The sequence below is a fragment of the Loxodonta africana genome, chromosome 2 (genome assembly GCF_030014295.1).
Source record: "Loxodonta africana isolate mLoxAfr1 chromosome 2, mLoxAfr1.hap2, whole genome shotgun sequence".
Classification (NCBI taxonomy): Eukaryota; Metazoa; Chordata; class Mammalia; order Proboscidea; family Elephantidae; genus Loxodonta; species Loxodonta africana.
In genome coordinates, this window is record NC_087343.1 from 41,356,836 (window position 1) to 41,377,099 (window position 20,264).

Here is a 20,264-nt window from a genome sequence, read left to right on the forward strand (position 1 = left end):
CCAGAAAATTTGACAGAATCAGCGACTATAAAAACACCGGCACCAACAACAATAGTGCGTGCTTACAGCACGTGCAGACAAAACCATGTCATTCAGGCATCATTGTAATGGGGTAATGACAGCTCAGACCTGGAGCACACTAGAAGTTCAAAAAGTAAATTAGCACACAGTTTTAGCCTTGTAGGTATATCGATACATGTAAACTTGGCTTACAAAACATGTTTTGTTGTAACTACAGGATATTTTTATAAAAAATAGTAAATACTGCACAAAAAATTTAGTCATTTTGATGTCATCCTCACCAGGTGCGGTCTGCACACCTCCCCACACACACACCCCTAGTGACACCACTGGTCTTAATCCCATCCAAGTGGTGTTTTATAAATGAGAACAGACACTGAGACACACAGAAGTTGAGGATCAGTGAAGATTGCCAGGAGCCACCAGAAACTGGGAAAAAGGCATGAGACAGTTGCTCCCTCAGAAGCCTCTGATGAAATCAACCTGGCCAAAGCCCTGATTTAGATTTTTTGTCTCCAGAACTGTGAGACAATACACTTCTGTTCTTATAAGCAACCTAATTCGTGGTATTTTGTTACAGCGGCCCTAGGAAACTAACTCATAAAAACTCATAGATCTTGCAAAATTAGAAATAGAACTCAAGGGACAACCTCTTTACCAAAACTGTACTTTCTTCTGACATTACCATTTCCTGCCTCGCTTGCAGTTTCGCTCCCTAACACAAACTTGGAAACCCTGGTGGTGTAGTGGTTAAGAGCTATAGCTGCTAACCAAAAGGGTAGCAGTTCAAATCCACCAGGTGCTCCTTGGAAACTCCATGGGGCAGTTCTACCCTGTCTCATAGGGTCCCTATGAGTAGGAATCGACTCAACAGCAACTTTTTTTTTTTTTAACACGAACTTGATGGCAGAGGTGGTTCTGTGGTAGAATTTTCAAAGTCCCCCCTCCACGTGGCGTGGGAGACCCATGTTCAATTTCTGCCAATGCACCTCAGTGCAGCCACCACTCATCTGTCAGTGGAGGCTTACATGTTGCTATGATGCTGAACAGGTTTCAGCATAGCTTCCAGGCTAAGATGGGCTAGGAACAAAGGTCTGGTGATCTGCTTCCCAAAATCAGCCAACTAAAATTCTACGGATCACAATAGTTCAATCCCGTTACATGGAGTCTCGCCATGAGTCAGGTGCCAACTGGACAGCAGCTAACAACTAATCCAATCTCTGCTCACACTGTTTACTGAATTACTATTTTAAAGATGCAAGTGTTTTCTATACATTGCTATCTTCAAACAGTTTGGGAAAGGAGAGAAATCAAATCTGCACCTAGTACTTTCATCCAAGGGCAAGAGCCCTCTTCAATTAGTCGATGAAAGAATCAAGGTGTTCAATGCTGAAAGTAGATTTAATACTTAAGATGACTTACAATATACTTGGTGCCTCCACAAAATAACTTGGCAGAAGAAAGATTACAAACCCTACGTTTAGAACAGGGTAACTACTCTTGCACAGGATTATTTAAACTAGATTATGGTCAAGTCGAATTTTCTCTCTTGCTCTTTCCAGCACGAAAGATAGACTTGCTCTAAAAACCAACGCTAGAACCCTGTCTGACCACCACGTTCCAGCAAGGAAAAGGCTCACCCAAATGGGCTTCTGGGAGCGAGCTTCCCAGGCCTTGCAGTCCAGAAGGGGGTGTGTCCGCGGTACCACCGCCCTCTTTTCCACGGCCCGCAGCGACGCCCCCAGGCCCCCTATCTTGGGGTGGCCTGGGGAGCTATTTCTAGAGCATTCGGACCTCAGGCCACTGGTCCCACCTTTCTTTGAGGCGTAATCCTTCCTTCCTCCTGCTCTTCCCAACATGATGGTGGAGGTGGGGAAGCAGAAGTGAATCCCCAAACCACTCTCACTCTATGGGACCACTCAGAAGCCCCTCTTCCCCCACCGAAGACTTCGCACCCCCGCCTTGGGAGTCTGCACTAACGGCGAGGGGAAGCCACAAGAGAAGCCACAGGGAGTGGGGGTCAGCAAGCGACGCAGGTGGGACATCCGGTGCCCCTTGGGCAAGGTCGTCCCCAGAGGTCTCGCCCGAGGGGGTGTGGCCGCCCCCCAAAGCTGCTGCCGAACCAGGGAGCGGGCCGGGGCCCAGCCCAGAGAACACGGCGGGGGCCGTCTGGCCGCGGGGACCCACCAGCTGCTTCATGTCCTCCTCCGAGAGCTCCGCGTAGCGGTACCGCTGCTGTTCGAATTCGTAGCGGGTGGTTTTGGCCACCACCACCACCCGGGACGGGCGGAAGCCGCCGTCGGGACGGCTGCCACAGCCCGCCAGCTCGCGCGGCTGTCCCTGCCCCAGGTGTCGCGGCCGCACGGCGGGGCCTCTCGCGCCTGGCCCCCTCAGCGCCGCCGCCCGGCCGCCCGCCACGCGACGACAGCTGCCCAGCAGGAAGCCTCGGTAGCAAGTCATTGTCGCCCCCGCCGGGGCTGCAGGCTCGGACTCCTGCCTCCGCTCCCCGCTGGCCGGAGCGAGCGCCGCCCGTGCAGCTCCAGTCTGTAACTTAGTGCCGGGCGGGCAGAGGTTAAATGCACGGCGGTGCAAGGCCCGGGCCCCGAGGAGGACGTGCCCAGACGTTGACGGGGGTGGGGAAAGAGAGGCGATTGGCAGCTGGGAGAGCCCAGGCGCGGGAACGGTGGGCGGAGAGGAGCTGGAGGCCTCGGGTTGGTAGGTTTTGTTTGTTTGTGTATGCGATTCCACCTACGCCTGCGCAGTCCCCGCTTCACAGCCTGCGGGGCGACCTCCCGCTCCACCTCTTTCCCTGCGGCCACTCTTCGCCCGCCCCCTAGGAACACTGTCAGCCAATCAAAGCCCGCTGAGGGCCCGGAGCCCCAGGAGCGAACGGGATTGGCTGGGGCCGGGAGAAGGCTGGAATTCTATTTGGCGTTCGAGCTGCCGGGAGGAATACAGCCGGAACCGGTCTGAGGCTGCGCGGGTGTTGTGAACGGCGTTTTGAGCGCTGCGCGGGAGGAAGGGTGCCTGCTCTGTCAGTTACTGTTCTTTTTCATTATTGCCCATCAGAGTAGGTTCGTTCAGTTAATCAACGCGTGTTGGACCGCTGATGTTTTCAGCCCTGTACTAGGGGCTGAGGACACTGACCCAGGACCAGCAACACAATGTGCGGGGCCCTAGTGCAAAGTGGGAAACCCTGATGGCATAGCGGTTAAGAGCTACGGCTGCTAACCAAGAGGTTGGCAGTTCAGATCCGCCAGGCGCTCCTTGGAAACCCTATGGGGCAGTTCTACTCTGTCCTATAGGGTCGCTATGAGTCGGAATTGACTCGATGGCAGTGGGTCTGGTTTTTTTGGTTAGTGCAAAATGAAATTGCACAGCCCCTAGCTCAGAAATTATTGAGACTGTCGAGACGGATAGCATACCCAGCCCCGAACTCTTATAAGGGCGGGCCCTTTGCGACTGCACAGATTGCAGCCCCTGAGGCTGGCTCTGCTGACCACCGGAGAACCTTCAGCCCTGAGAGAAAGTGTAGCCTTTGGAGAACCAAGAGGATAATGTCTAGAGGAGTCTGGCCAAGTGGACCATTTCTAAATGGGGAGATAGGGTTGAAATGGTAGGTAGGAGGAGAGTGGAGGGTTTAAAATGTCAGTAATTTGTATCTGTAACCTGTAAGCAGTAGCTTACCCTTTGAAGACTTTTTACCGGATGAGGTGAGTCATTGAAAGCAGTGTTTGATGACTGTTGATCTGGCTTTGGAATGTTGGGTAGATTGAAAGGCAGGAAGAGCAGTGTTGTCACTAGGATTACTGTCACACACACACACACACCCACCCATGGACCCTCTTCTGGTACCAGACCACACAGAATTCTTAGTAATGTTTTTTGTACTAATGTTACTTGTGAATCATAATTCCCATACACCAGTCCTTTTCCTCTATTTACTACTTCATTCTCAAAAAAGTTAATGTACAGGTTCACAAATACTAATTACCACAGTATTGTAGCTGAAACACAGAAAACTTGGCAATATCAGTGACTGTAAAAACACTGGCTGCAGCAGAAACAACAGTAGGCTTGTAGCACAAAACCACTATGATTCAAAGAGTCATTGTAATGACTCTGAGCAGAGTTTAGAAGTTGCAAAAAGTAAGTTAGCATAGAGTTTTAGCCTTGTAGGTATTTTGATACATGTAAGCTGGGCTTACGAAAAATATTTGTGTTGTTATAGCTAACCACAGGGATATTTTTATTAAAAATGATAAATGTCTGCTGAAACACTGCACAAAAATTTTATAGACAGTCATTTTGGGGTCACTCCCTTTGACAGTGTCCCCCAGTGCAGTCTGCACACCCATCCCCACCCCCCTAGTGATCCACTGAGGAGGAGGGAGACTGTTGGAGGTTGGAATAGTTAGGTGTTATAAGGACCTGGGCTAGGGTAGTAATGGGAATGGAAGGAAAAGCTCCTCTTATAAAGGGAGAATCACATGGCAATGCATATTCTAGTGTTTATGCCTCTTACTCCTCAGATCCACTTGCTTTGGCACCCTCTTTGACCCTTTGTAGTCCTGGCACTACCATAGCTGGCTTTTGGACTTTAGACAGGTTACTTCATCTTTCTGGACCTCAGGGTCTGTCAAGGCTACCAACATTCATTCATTTATGGATTCATTCAATATTTATTGAATGTCTACTATGTACCAGGTGGGGCCCTGGTGGCGCAGTGGTTAAGTGTTTGACTGCTAACCAAAGGTCAGCAGTTTGAACCCACCAGCCACTCCCTGGAAACCCTATGGGGCAGTTCAACTCTGTCCTATAGGGTCGCTATGAGTTGGAATAGGCTTGACGGCAACAGGTTTGAGTTTTGGTATGTACCTCGTAGTGCATTAGGCTAGGAAAATACACAATTGAGTCTGATAGGTATCTCTTTTTAGAAGGTCAGTGACCTCTTCCCTAGGGCCAGGAACTTGGTTTTATAAAAAAAAAAAAATAGTGAGCGCTAAATAGAGACTGTAACTTTAAGCACAACTCTAATTTCTACAGAATCTGAGTTACTCATCTATAACTCAAGCCTCTTCAAGGTCCCTTCTACTCCTACGATTCTAACACTTCATAACTCATTAGATATTAGGGAGGAAGAAAAGGGAGAAGTCACAGATGACATATGTTCGAAGCCCAACTGAGTAGGAAAATGTTCATTGTTCCATTTAACAAAAAGAATAAAATGAGTAGGAGAACCTGTTTTGGATCAAAATCTATGAGTTTTGTGGTACATATGAAATTTCAGAACTTTTTTCTTCCCACATCATAAATAAGAACTCAAGGGGTTGGCTTTCTCCCATTTCCAGCTATAAACATATCTACACTGACATCTCAATGGGGATATCCCATTGTACATGGCTATTTTGGATCCCATTTCCTTCTACCTCCTCAAAAATATTGTTCCATCAAATTATCTTCTGTTATATAGCTTTAATTCTCCCTCTCGTCTGGATTTTCCTCTTCAACATTTAAACATGCTCGTGTCTGTGAACCCGTGACATCCTAGAGAGACAAAAAGAAAAAAAAAGCAAAGCCTTATGTCCCACTGTAGCTTTACCATGTTGCCTATCTTCTTTTACAGCTAAGATTCTTCAAAGAGTACTCTGCTCATCATGGCCACAACCCTATCTCCTATTCATTCCTCAGGCCTTTGTAGTCTAGCCTTTCCCCACCATTTCACTAATTACTGTTTCCAAGGTTACCAATGGATCTGGTTATAAACTCAGAAGACATTTTGCAGCCCTTTAAATTACTTGATCTTTCTGCAGCATTTGACATGGTTATTTCTTCTTGAAATCGTTTACGCTGGCTCCCAATATACCAGTCCCTAATGGTATTTCTCCCATATCTCTGACTCTTCCCTTTTCTGAGTTCTTACTAAGCCCATTTCTAGGATCTACCATCTAACCTTGGCTCTCCCTCTCTCCCTCTTTCTGCACACTGTCCTAGGTGACTTCATCCAGTATTGTGTAATGAAAGAGCTTGGGCTTTGAAATTACAAAGACCTTGGTTTAAATCCCAGCTTTACCGCTTATCAGCTTTGTGAACCTTGGACTGGTTGCCTAATCTTTCTGAGCCTGTTTCTTCATTTACAAAACATAATAGCTGCCGTATAAAGCTGTAAATACATGTAGAAATGCATGGCTGTGTGCCCATCACGAAGCAGACACTTGGCAAATATTAACTATTTTCACCTTCCATGATTTAAGCTACTACCAACATCTTTAGTCTGTATCTTTCTCCTGAGCTTCAAATCCTTATTTCTAGCTTCCGGTTGCATAATGCCTCTCGAGTCTTACACATACAACACACCTTGATGCAGCTCAGATTATGTTTGAGTGCCTGCTATTGGGCAAGCTCCCTGCTAGGTGCTAGAGATAAAAAGAAATCCCTGCCTTTGAGGAGCCTAAAAAAGTCTATGCAGTGATAATACTTACACACGTGGTGCTATGGGGATTTAGAGGAGCAGGTCTTAAATCAGCTTAAGCGGAGGTGTTAGGGAAGGATTTCCGGAAATGTAATGAATGAGTAGCTATTAGCTAGAATCAGCAAGAATGAGAAAGGAATTCTCCAGAAGAAACAGCATACTTAAATAAACAGCAGTTCTGAATTTCGAGATAATTTGGAGGAAGGCAGGCAATACTGGGAGGTGAAGAGAGATGTAGACAGGGGAAAGACCATGGAAAGCTTCATATCCGTAATTAGGAACTTACTTTTACCCAGTATAGGATGCGAAGCCACTAAATGGTGTAAGGAGAAAAGATATGATTAGCTTTACAAAAATTATGAACAGACATTTTCTAGAAGGAACGCATCAGTGAACATCTGAAAAGATACTCAACCTTATTAGAAATAAGAGAAATGCAAATTAATGTTATAGTGAAATACCATTTTATATCTACTTGTTAGTTTCTATCAAAATAGCTCCAACTCATGGTGACCTTATGTATAATAGAATAAAACATTGCCCAGTCATTTACCATCTTCATGATCATTGGTATGTTTGAGTCCGCTATTGCAGCTATCGTGTAGAGCCTTCCAAACTAGGGGACTGATCTTCCAGTACTATATCGGACGATATTCTGCAGAATATTGTGATCCATAAGGTCTTCATTGGGTAATTTTCTAAAGTACATTGCTAGGCCTTTTATCCAATATATGATGAGAAGCCACTAAAAGGTATAAGGTGTAATCTGTCCACTTGTTGTTAGGTGCCGTTGAGTCAGTTCCAACTCCTAGTGACCCTGTGCACAACAGAATAAAACACTGCCCAGTCCTGCACCATCCTCACAATTGTTGCTATATTTGAGCCCATTGTTGCAGCCACAGTGTCAGTTCATCTCCTTGAGGGTTTTCTTCTTTTTCAAGGACCCTCTATTTTATCAAGCATGATATCCTTCTCCAGGGACTGATCCCTCCTGATAACATGTCCAAAGTATGTGTGGTGTAGTCTCGCCATCCTTGCTTCTAAGGAGCATTTTGGTTGTGTTTCTACCAAGACAGACTTATTTGTTCTTTTGGCAGTTCACAGTATATTTAGTATTCTTCTCCAACACCACAATTCAAAGGCGTCAATTCTTCTTCAGTTTCCCTTATTCATTGTCCAGCTTTCTCATGCATATGAGGCAACTGATAACACCATGGTTTGGATCAGGGGCACCTTAGTCTTCAAGGTGACATCTTTGCTTTTCAATACTTGAAAGAGGTCTTTTACAGCTGATTTGCCCAATGTAATGTGTCTTTTGATTTCTTGACTGTTGTTTCCATGGGTGTTGATTGTGGATCCAAGTAAAAGAAATCCTTGACAACCTCAGTCTCTTCTCCATTTATTATGATGTTGCTTATTGGTCCGGTGTGAGGATTTTTTTTCTTTATGCTGAAGTGTAATCAATCCATACTGAAGTCAGTGGTCTTTGATCTTCATCAGTAAGTGCTTCAAGTCCTCTTCACTTCCAGCAAGCAAGTTTGTGTTATCTGCATAATACAGGTTGTTAATGAGTCTTCCTCCAATCCTGATGCCCTGTTCTCTTTAATAGAGTCCAGCTTCTTGGATTATTTGCCCAGCATACAGATTGAATAGGTATGGTGAAAGGATACAACCCTGACGGACACCTTTCTTGACTTTAAACCATGCAGTATCCCCTTGTTCTCTTCAAACGACTGCCTCTTGACCCACGTACAGATTCCTCATGAACACAATTAAGTATTCTGGAATTCCCATTCTCTGCAATGTAATCCATAATTTGTTATGGTCCAATGAGTCGAATGCCTTAGCATAGTCAGTTAAACACAGGTAAACATCTTTCTGGTATTCTCTGCTTTCAGCCAGGATCCATCTGACATCAGCAATGATATCCCTGGTTCCACGTCCTCTTCTAAATCCAGCCTGAATTTCTGGCAGTTCCCTGTTGATATACTGCTGCAGCCACTTTTGAATGATCTTCAGCAAAATTTTGCTGGCATGTAATATTAATGATATTGTTTGATAATTTCCACATTTGGTTGAATCACCTTTCTTGAGAATAGGCATAAATATGGATCTCTTCTAATCAGTTGGCCAGGTAGCTGTCTTCCAAATTTCTTCACATAAACGAGTGAGCACTTCCAGCGCTGCATCCATTTGTTGAAACATCTCAATTGGTATTCTGTCAATTCCCGGAGCTTTGTTCTTCACCAATGCCAAAAGGTAATCATTAATAATCTTACTGAGTTTGAGACTTGAACCTCATTTGTAGCAAGACCAGTGTGCTTTTCTAATAAATGCACCTATCTAATCACCTGCTAGTCACATATCCAACAAGTTTGTTTTCAACATTTTATGGGAAAAATTATATATCACTGTGATATTCACAGTTTGAAGATTTACAAAGATCTTAAGATGTGTCCTTCCCAAAGTCAAGGTTCTACTGTTTATGCAAACCCTAGAACTCCCTCTAGCCCACTTCATGTACATTCTGACTTGGTGAAAGATACCTATTTCTCCTTTTTGATGACATTTGAATACTCTGGGGGCTAAGGGTTCCTGGCTTTGGCAGTAATGGATGTAAAATAATATTTTTAGAGAGCATATTTTGATGGTGCATAATTAAACTGAATAATTGGGTATAGTCCTGTTGCAAGAGAACAGTGTTTAGATTATCTTAATAAACAATATACTGGGGGAATATTTATCTAAGTAAATTTTAGTAAAAATAGCTTCTATGGAAATCCAAGAAGACGTATGCTTTGAAATAACCTACCTAAATAACTTATGAAAATGAATATCATTGTACGACTGATTTAGTCACATTAAAGAGCAGAAAAGGACCTAGAAAAAGGAGAAGACTAGATGAATAGGACAAGGGAAAACTGTAAAATATTCCTATTACTATTATCTCCCCAAAATATATCATTAAATATTTGCATAAAGATTATAAGAAAGACAGCGTGGACAGGAAATGGATTGAAAGTATCATGAGCTAAATATGTTACTGATGTTAGCAGCCATTTCATAATCCCAGACATTTTCAATCTTTCTCTCACTGCCTTCTCTAATATTCTACACTATATTTGATTCTGTTGTCCCGACATTTCCATATAGGACAGGAAATAGTCTAATTTTTTCCTTTGGTATATCCAGAGAAGTCCAAGGAAAATCATAAAAGAATAAATTCAGCTTATATTAAAATATTTGAACCATTGAGAAAATATTGCTTGATCTCTTCTCTAGTGCGGGGGCAAGAATGAACATTTCAGAAAGATAAAGATCTCTGTTCTCTTTCACTTTAACAATTTAGTGCACAACTGTCCCATATCAGCTAAGATCCTACAGTAACAGAGAATCAGTGCTTTACTTTCTTCTCCAAATGTATCTCTAATTATGTTAGGCTTTCAATGAAAAATTTCCAGAGTGTGTTCTGCATCAGAGTCACTCTTCTGGATCAAAAAAAGAAAACAAAAAAAAACTTTAGACTCCTGTTTTTCCATTCTTTTTTTTTTTTCCCTTCCTTTCATGCCAGACCTTTTCTGATTTGTGTGTGTGTGTTTGTTTCTTCTCTCTACTTTTTCTCTCTTCTCTCACATTAACTTTTTTCTCTCTTCATTTTCTAAGTCACTGCTTACTTTAGAAGTAAAAGATGTTACCAACTATGTTTCTTCTGTAATCCCCAGAAGAATGAATGGACCTCTCTTAATAATAGCTAACTTATACTAGGTTGTAGTTATCCAGTTATATGGAAACACCAAAACTTTCAACAATTAAGATGCTAACTAATTCATAGCCTGAAGGAGTTCATTCCACTTCCAATGTGTTAATGTAAACTTTTAGACATTAGCTGAGGTTTGACTTAATAAATACATGTACATAATTGCTTTTATTACTACAAAAGGTACTGTAATAAAGTAATACAACTTTTAAAAAATGTGTATTCACATGTATATATCCAAGTAAATGCTGTTCTTCAAAGTAGCACGTTGTGACGTACATCCTTATTCCAAATGTGTTGTCATTTTCCAAAACATTTTCAAAAATCATTTTGGAGTCGTGAACCTTTATCCCATAATGGGTGAATTATCTTAGAGACACGGTCAAAAGTCATTTGAAGCTATGATGTAATTAAATTGGATATATCATTGGGTTGAAAAAGGAAACGTGCCGTAAGTACTGAGACAAATTTTTCTGTATGGCTCATGAAGTATCTCTGCAACAAATATCAAGGCATCAAAACTCTGTCACCTAATTATTGAAATAATTGTAGTCTACCATAATGGCATTTAAGAAAAAGACTAATTTGGCTATATATGGTAAAATTGTTTAAAAAAGGTCTCTTTACAACCACACCTACTAGAATACGAAAGACAACTTAATTACGTAAATAAGCAAAAAAAACAAATTAGCATGTTTGACTTTTTTTATATAGTACTTGCTGTTTGGATACATAGGCAATGGCTTATATTTTATTTTTTCATTCAACAACTGTTGGATGCTGACTGTGTGTCAAGAGTTACACAAAGTGCAATGGGTACAATTCCAAGAACATACACTCTCTAAGAAATTCATACCATGAATATATAAGCTTAAAGTATTAGGAAATCCAAAGGTTAAATGAAAATACATATTTACCAGAAGATAAACATGATTAATAAAATGTTGTCAAGTAGTTCTAGTGTTTTTCAAAAATTGATTCTGAAAATTTTGTAAAATATTTGTTTTATAGCCAGACGATATATTATTGAAAAAATAAATAGATATTTATCAAATCCAGTAATTTATAATTGTAACTATTGTGTCCATCAATGTGATGAATAATCCTAATTATCAAATCTTATTCTAAACTAACTTCTTGAAAATTGATGAATTTTGAACTTCTGAAGTCCATGTATTTCTTAAATCTATCATTTCTCCAAAATAAAATGTAAAACCTCAAAATTATTAGACTACATAAAATAAAAAATTTAATTGCAACTAATTATGTTTCTTAAAATTTCCATAAAAACACTTAAAGGAATGAATAGGATTTTGTCATTTAATTAGGGTAGTCTAGTATTTTTACAAAGGTAACCAGTCTTTTTGTAGATGTTGTCATGTTTATAGTAGGTAGCTCTTACGAGCAGGCAATGGATTTTCTGTGGGCCCACCTAGAAGGATCTGTGATATAAATTTAAAATATTTTATTATACAGCGTTATATTTGTATTAAGTTTAATATTGAATACAACTGAACACTGAATATTCATGAATGAGGAAATGAAAAAGAATCTACATTTTTATAAAGTAATGTTTGGAAATATTGCTAATAATTTTAAACATGACATTTTCAGGTAATTAAATTCTTCCTTAATTTATAGTCTATCAAATCCGAAAAGCTAAACTTTTTATTGATTCCATAAGGTTTTAGTATTTGTATGTAGTCCCTCCTGGGGGAGACACTGAGTGAGAACAAGGAAAAATGGGGGTGGAGGTCATATGGTTGACATTTACTTTGCATTATTTCCATTGTTTCATTTTGCATTAAGATGGTTGCACATCATGTATTAGGGTTGTACATAAAATTTGTTTTAAACCTCTGCCCTAACAAAAGAAAAGTTATTTACCTGATCCATTTTTAGGGACTTGGATAAAATCATCCTCATCCTCATCACAGCTATCGCAGTTTAATTGTTGGAGGATTATTTCTGACTGATTTTCAGCTTGATTTACACCTTTCTGCTTAATGAAGCTTCGAAGTGCAACCAGACGATGATGTATTGCTGCATACAGATATCCTATGTCTTTGGCATTGGCCTGCATGATGAGAATCAAATTATTAAGAATATCAATTACTTAATAATGTTAGGTACATTTTAAAAATTTTTAGTCTTTCACTATTAATAAGAAAGGAGTTATGGTATAAATCTAGAACATAAATAAGTGCTAACAGCTCTATAAACTAAAAGGTGAAAAAATGTATCTTGAAGTACATAATTTTATAAAAGTTCCAATATTTGCATTTTAAATTGAGAAAATAAAATTTTGTGATTTAAAATTTTATTTGAATATGTTCATTTATGTTTATGGCAGCATGGTCATCCATAGAGTGCAGAAAAGCACATCTTGATTCCACAGGCATATCCATATATTTATCCTCTCCTTCAGATTCCCACCATGAATTCTGAAGAAAAAAAGATCAGATCAAAGAGACAAAAAAGTCAAGTAGGGAAACAAACACTAAAGAAGAAAGAATATGCCAAATATTTTTTAGAAAGTAAGCTCTTTAAGGATTAGACATTCAGGGGCATGATAAGGTACTCTTCTATTCTTTATTGGAGAGAAAAATCATAATTGACTAATGGCATAATTCATGTCATCACTATGTAAGGGATTCTCTTCATAGTTTTACAGCTTGCCTTCAGCAGGACACAAGATTAAAACTGTTAATTGATCTTTGACCAGTAAATGCAGTGGGACTATTCTCACTCCACTGATTTATGCTGTTGAAAAATTGTAGGGTTAGGGGAAAAAATGTCTTCCATTTCCTTTACATCACTTTGCTTAGACATCCTCTCCCAGGTGCATAGTGTGAGGAAGCAGAACTCATGAGAGTGGTCTATGATATTGTACCATAAATGTATCAGAAGTCCTTGGTTCCAATACTTTGCTATTTTTATGGTTGCTATTAATATAAAAAATGATGGTTACAATAACTGGTATAACACCGTTACCATATTCTGTTTTTATTCAGTCTTTACAATAAAACCATGGGTTAATTATTCATCCACTTATATGAGTCTAAGCACCAAGCACAGGTATTCAGTCATTTCCCGCCTCTCTTTACAGATGAGAAAATGATGGCTCAGAGGAGTGAAATGACTTGTCCAAGTTTACCCACATAGTCAGCAAAATGGTTGGGACTTGAATTCTGGGTTTCCTAACATCAAGGTCACTCCTCTGTAAGGTAATACAGTGGTAGTTTACCTTTTTTTTTTTTTTGTCTTTTCACAATTTCAAAGCAAATATGGGGAAGATTTTTTTTTCCTGGTAACGTTTCCAGAGATCTGTTGAACATTTGAAAACCAAGAACTGAGGATTGGATCAACTACATGCCAACTTTTTGACAATAAGTTCTTCCATTATAATTTTTTACTTGAATATTCTTAAGTTGCTCCAAATTATGTTTGAAAACAAAAAACACCTAACAATATATTAAATAAAATACTTATCTTTCTCATATTGTATTAGATATTGCAGAGTAGGTGATGAGTATTTGTTGACACAAATAATTTAATTTTTTATATTATGTGAAATGGAGTAATTTTTCCTTAATAAATTGTTTATATTAAGAACATATATTGAAAGGGTATTTGTAATTGAAATCTAAATACTATTTTTCTACTTTCACTAGCATTAAATTTTAAATATGCCTTTCACTAGTCAGTGTTTCCTTTTGCCATATTCATTCAAGAAATTCAGAACAAGAAATTCAAAAAATCAAAATGATACGCCTTCTGGCCAACATGGCACCGTAGGCAAAAGCACCACATCATCCTTCCACAGCAAAGACCCAAAAAGCTAAGCAAAACAAGAAAAGTGTCAGTACTGGAATCCAAAAATCAAATGAAGACATAAAGAACTCAGCCAAGCACCAAATGGAATAAGAAACTGACAGAAACAGAGTGAGGAGAGATATGTGTGGAGGTCCCCTATCAGCTAATGCAGCATGGATTTGCCATCTTGCTCTTCTGTCAGGGATTGGCAGACGGGGAGCACCGGAAAGCAACTTCATGGAGCTCCTAGCAGGAGACAGAGCACCCGGTAACCAGCAATACACACCTTTCCACCCCCCATCTTCTCCACACTGCTCTACCTCTGTGCTTCCTGGCTGGCAGCGATGGCTCGGCCGGCCAGGAAGTGGAGCATCCATGCTACTTGGATCCGCCCTACCCACATCAGAGATCAGCAGACAGGGAGTGTGGGAAAGCAGCTTCGCATAGTTCCCAGCAGGAGACAGAGCACCCTAGCCAACAACATACGGTTTCCCAACCTCTACCCCTCTTTCTCCCCTTCCCCCACCCCCCACTTCAGCCTCCTCTGCTTCCTGCTGGCTGCAGACTCTTGGCCCAGAGGCAACTGCTTCAGCCCTGGGGTGCTTAGATTCACCCTGCCCACACTGGCTGGCTCCCTGAGTGCCATTTTCTGTTGCTAAAGTTTTTTTTTTTTTTTCCCATTTATTTTGGTTTCTTCTGTGCCTTCCACCACCTCCCCTTCCTTTCTCTCAAAAAGCTGGCTCCATGAGCCATCTTAGTTTCCTTTTGCAAGGCTGTGAAGCACCACTCGACTGGGGAACCACTCCCGGAGCCCAAGGCACCATGCTGAGATCCCTGGGTTTTTTTCCTTTTTGTTTTGTTTTGCTTTGTTCTGTTTATTTCTTTTCTTTTTCTTTTCGAAGCTTGGGAGCCCCTTCTAGCAGGGCTGTACTGCACAGCTTATGAGCCCCCAATCTGCACAGCCACGTAGGTCGGAACCCTGGGGGCATTTCTTATTTCTTTTTGTTTTCTCTTTTTTCCTTTCTGTCTTTCTTAATTTCTCAGTTCTGTCTCCCTGTCTCCTGAATACCTGGTGCTGTGAGACAGCTATACCCCCTCTAGCCAGGCTATATTGCACAGCCTGGGAGCCATTTCCCCAGTTTTTGAAGCCACACCAGTGGGACCCCTGGGGGCTTTTCTTCCAAATTTTTATCTAGTCTTTTTTTTTTCTTTCTTTTTCCCTCTTTATCCACCCCCCTTTTTGCTTTTCTTCATTTCTTGGTTTCTCATCTCTCCACTCCAATGGTAAGCTCCCTTAGCACTCTTTTGTCTGTTTTTGACTCCTGCCTCTCTCATCTTTCCCATACCTATTTTAGCTCCACACAGCACAACCTCCCGCTCCTTCCTACCTACCTGCATCATGTGCTGAACATAACATCCCTGAACAGCACAGGCATGGCCTACCAGAACCTGCCCAGCACTGATTCCTGGCCCACCCTGTCAGCCCTAGTATGTTCCACAAACAACCCATCCCAGCCTGTCCCCTTCAGCTGGACCTGCCCTGCTGCACCATAGCTGAGTGACTGGCCCTGCCCGTTGGACAAGGAGGTGAATGTATCATGACCGCAAGTAAGTAAACAACAAAGAACGCACAGCCTGCCTGCTCAGACATAACCAAATAAAATAAATAAATAAATAAAAGCAGGACAAAACAAACAATAAAGTCAATAAAGGAAGAAAATAACTACTGAATGCTCCGAAGACAGCAGACAACATCAAAAGATATACAAAAACAGGACAGGACGGTTCCAGTAGGCATCCAAAATAAAACACCAGAAGACTTTCCAGTAGAAGAAAAGGAACTAGAACTACCAGATAGGAAATTCAAATCTCTTATTTTCAGAGCTATCCAAGAGTTGAAGTAAAAAACAGACAAAAATGAGGAAAAAATAGACAAATTCATGGAAAAGGCAGACAAATTCATAGAAAAAACTCTCAATAAAATACGTATAGAAGGGGAATTTCCCAACATAATAAAGGGCATCTATGCAAAGCCAATGGCCAACTTTATTCTTAATGGAGAGAGGCTGAAAACATTTCCCCTTGAGAACAGGAACAAGACAAGAATGCCCTTTATCACCACTCCTATTTAACATTGTGCTGGAAGTTCTAGCTAGAGCAATAAGGCAAGAAAATGAAAGGGCATCCACACTGGTAATGAAGAAGTTAAAATGTCCCTATTTGCCTATGATATGATACTATACATAGAAAACCCAAAAGACTCCACAAGAAAATTACTGGAACTAATAGATTCAGCAGGTTAGCAGATACAAGATAAACATACAAAAATCAGTTGGATTCCTATACACTAATAAAGAGAACAATGAAAAGGAAATCAGGAAAAAAATACCTTTTATAATAGTCCCTAAAAAAATAAAATACTTAGGAATAAGTCTAACCAGGGATAGAAATGAAAACTACAAAACACTACTGCAAGAAACCAAAAGAGATCTACATAAATGGAAAAACATGCCATACTCATGGATAGGTAGACTCAACATTGTGAAAATGACAATTCTACAGAAAGTGATTTCCAAATACAATGCAATCCTGACCCAAATACCAACAACGTTCTTTATAGAAATGGAAAAACTTATCATTAACTTTATATGGAAAGGGAAGAAGCCCCAAATAAGTAAAGCACTATTAAAGAAGAAGAAAGTAGGAGGATTCACATTACCTGACCTCAGAACCTACTGTGCAGCTATGGTAGTCATACAGCCTGATACTATGGTACAATGACAGATACACTGACCAATGGAACAGAACTGAGAACCCGGATGTAAATCCATCTACCTATGGTCATCTGATCTTTTGCAAGTGTCCAAAGTCCATCAAATGGGGAAAAGACAGTCTTTTTAACAAATGGTCCTGGCAAAACTGGATGTCCATCTGCAAAAAAATGAAAGAGTACCCATACCTCACACCATATACAAATACAAAAAGTAATTCAAAATGGATCAAAGACCTAAATATAAAGCCAAGAACTATGAAGTTCATAGAAGAAAAAAATAAGATCAATGCTAGAGGCCCTAATACATGGCATGAACAAGATACAAACCACAGCCAATAACACATAAACTCCAGAAGAGAAGCTAGATAACTGGGATCTTCTAAAAATTAAACACTTATTCCCATCAAAAGACTTCCCCAAAAAAGCAAAAAGAGAACCTACAGACTGGGAAAAAAATTTTTGGCTATTACAAATCAGACAAAGGTCTAATCTCTAAAATCTACGAAAAAATCCAACACCTCTACAAAAAAAAAAAAAAAAGTCAATCCAATTAAAAAACGGGCAAAGGAAATGAACAGACACTTCGCCAAAGAAGACATTCAGGCAGCCAACAGACACATGAGGACGTGCTCGTGATGACTATCCATTAGAGAAATGCAAATCAAAACCACAATGAGATACCATCTCACCCTGGTATTACTGGCACAAATCAAAAAAACAGGAAATAACAAATGTTGGAGAGGGTGCGGGGAGATAGGAACTCCTATGCATTGCTGGTGGGAATGCAAAATGATACATCCATTTTGGAAAACGATATGGCGCTTCCTTAGAAAGCTAGAAATAGAAATACCATATAATCCAGCAATCCCGCTCCTAGGAATATATCCTAGAGAAATAAAAGTCATCACACAAATAGACATATGCACACCCATGTTCTTTGCAGCATTGTTCACAATAGCAAAAAGATGGAAACAACCTAGATGCCCATCAACAGATGAATGGATAATCAAACTGGTAAATACACACAATGGAGTATTACACAACGATAAAGAACAATGATGAATCTGTGAAGCACCTCATAATATTGATGAATCTGGAGGACATTATGCTGAATGAAATAAGTCAATCACAAAAGGGCAAATATTATATGAGACTATTACTGTAAAAACTCATGAAAAGGTTTACACACAAAAAGAAACAATCTTTGATGGTTACGAAGGGTTGGAAAAGTACTAAATAGACAATAAATAAGTGGTAGCTTTGGTGCGGGGTAAGGTAGTACACAGTACCGTGGATGCCAGCACAACTTGTAGAAGGAAAGGTCATGGAAGCTCCATAGACACATCCAAACTCCTTGAGGGACCGAATTGCTGGGCTGAGGGCTGCAGGGACCATGGTCTCGGGGAACCTCCAGCTCAATTGGCACAACATAGTTTATAAAGAAAATGTTCTACATTCTACATTGGTGAGTATTGTCTGGGGTCTTAAAAGCCTGTAAGCGGCCATCTAGGATAGTCCACTGGTCTCACCCCTTCGGAAGCAAGGAAGAATGAAGAAAACTAAAGATATAAGGGAAAGATTAGTCCAAAGGTCTAATGGACTGCATCTACCACGGCCTCCACCAGACTGAGTCCAGTACAACTAGGTAGTGCCTGGCTGCCACCACTGACTGCTCTGACAGATATCAAAATAGAGGGTCCCAGACAGAGCTAGAGAGAAGTGTAGAACAAAATTCTAACTCAGAAAGAAAGACCAGACTTGCTGGCCTGACAGAGACTGTAGAAACCCTGAGACTATGGTCCCCGGATGCCCTTTCAGCTCAATAATGAAATCACTTCTGAGGTGCACCCTTCAGCCAAAGATTGGACAGGTGCATAAAAAAAAATGAGACTAAAGGGGCACACCAGCCCAGGGGCAAGGACTAGAAGGCAGGAGAGAACAGGAAAGCTGGTAATAGGGAACCCAAGTTTGAAAAGGGAGAGTGTTGGTGTTTCGTGGAGTTGTTAACCAAGGTCATAAAACAATATGTATACTGTTTAATGAGAAACTAGTTTGTTCTGTAAACCTTCACCTAAAGTACAATAAAAAAAAAAATCAAAATGATACATTTTTTAAATAACAAATTGGCAATGCTTACAAAAACTATAATGCCCAGTAAGAACCATAATAAAGTGAGAATGGAAGTCAATTCAGTCTATTTAATGAAAAAAACCTCATTAACACTGACAAATGAAAAAGAAGTTACATATATATATATATTTCATAACCACTATGAGTTGAGAACTGACTCAATGGCACCTAACAACAACAACAACAGCCTTTTAAAGTATAATTGTTACTATCTTCATTTTGCAGATGAGTAAACTGAGGTTAAGGAAGGTTTAGAAACTTACCTGACGGTCATACAATATATGCAGTATGGTACATATGTATATATATACACATATATACATAGGCACATATGCATAACATGCACACACATGCACACTCACACATAAGCATAAATAGATTTTGTTGTTAGCTGCTGTTGAGTCGGCCCCCACTCATGCCGACCCCATGCACAAGGGAACAAAACACTGCCTGGTCCTGTGCCAGCCCCATGATTGGTTTTGAATCAGACATTTGTGATCCATAGTGTTTTGATTGGCTGATTGTCAGAAGCAGGTTGCCAGGCCTTTCTTCTTAGTCCATCTTAGTCTGGAAGCTCCACCGAAATCTGTTCAGCCTCATAACAACACACAAAGGGTCCACTGACAGATGGGAGCTGGCTGCACATTAGGTGCATTGGCCAAGAATGAACCTGGGTCTCCTACATGGAAATCAAAAATATATATGAAATATAGTATAAGGCCAAAATATTAATAGTGGTCATCTCGAGGGGTAGAATTTTGAGTGATTTTTTTTTTTTTATTGCATTTGGTTTGCTTATCTCTGTTTTATAAATATCTTGCCATTTAAATATATGTGTATATACACATTTTTTTAATCAGCATGGGTCAGGTATTGAGCAACAGAGTATACTCATGGCTAACAGTTTCAGTCTCTGGCAGGCTGCTTTACCCACTCAAAACCAGTGGGGACCTAGCCTGGCAGAATATCAAGTATTCTCCTTAAATAGCAAACAGCTTGGACATCATCTTACACCTAACATCTTAATACCCAATATCACACCTAACAGCGTACTTACAGGTAGTTAATAAAACCTTTGGTTTTTTATCAATAGCCATTTCTTGACATACCATTACTATACAGGAGCCTATTTACTTGTATTGTCATCTTCTGCCTGAGTCACTTGGGTACACAGTCTTCTCCAGTGTTCTGGAGCCTTTGCTTTTTTTTTTTTTTGGCCTCATTCCCACCAACTCTGTCTCTGTGTCTGATTCTTGCATTTCAGGTCAAGCATTCCTGCTACAGAGAACAGCTAA

At 40.4% G+C, this 20,264-nt stretch overlaps 2 protein-coding genes across 2 annotated transcripts in view; both read right to left on the bottom strand.

The window, feature by feature from the left end:
• Window positions 1-2,834, bottom strand: part of NADK2 (NAD kinase 2, mitochondrial) — a 71,798-nt gene extending 68,964 nt beyond the window's left edge. Inside the window, exon 1 of the mRNA XM_003407991.4 lies at window positions 2,209-2,834. Coding sequence (XP_003408039.1) covers window positions 2,209-2,481 — 273 coding nt within the window. The 5' untranslated portion in view covers window positions 2,482-2,834. The remainder of the gene's footprint in view (window positions 1-2,208) is intronic.
• Window positions 2,835-11,571: 8,737 nt separating this feature from the next.
• Window positions 11,572-20,264, bottom strand: part of RANBP3L (RAN binding protein 3 like) — an 83,194-nt gene continuing 74,501 nt past the window's right edge. The window contains exon 14 of the mRNA XM_064271312.1: window positions 11,572-12,327. Within this exon, the coding sequence (XP_064127382.1) occupies window positions 12,130-12,327 (198 nt within the window). The 3' untranslated portion in view covers window positions 11,572-12,129. The remainder of the gene's footprint in view (window positions 12,328-20,264) is intronic.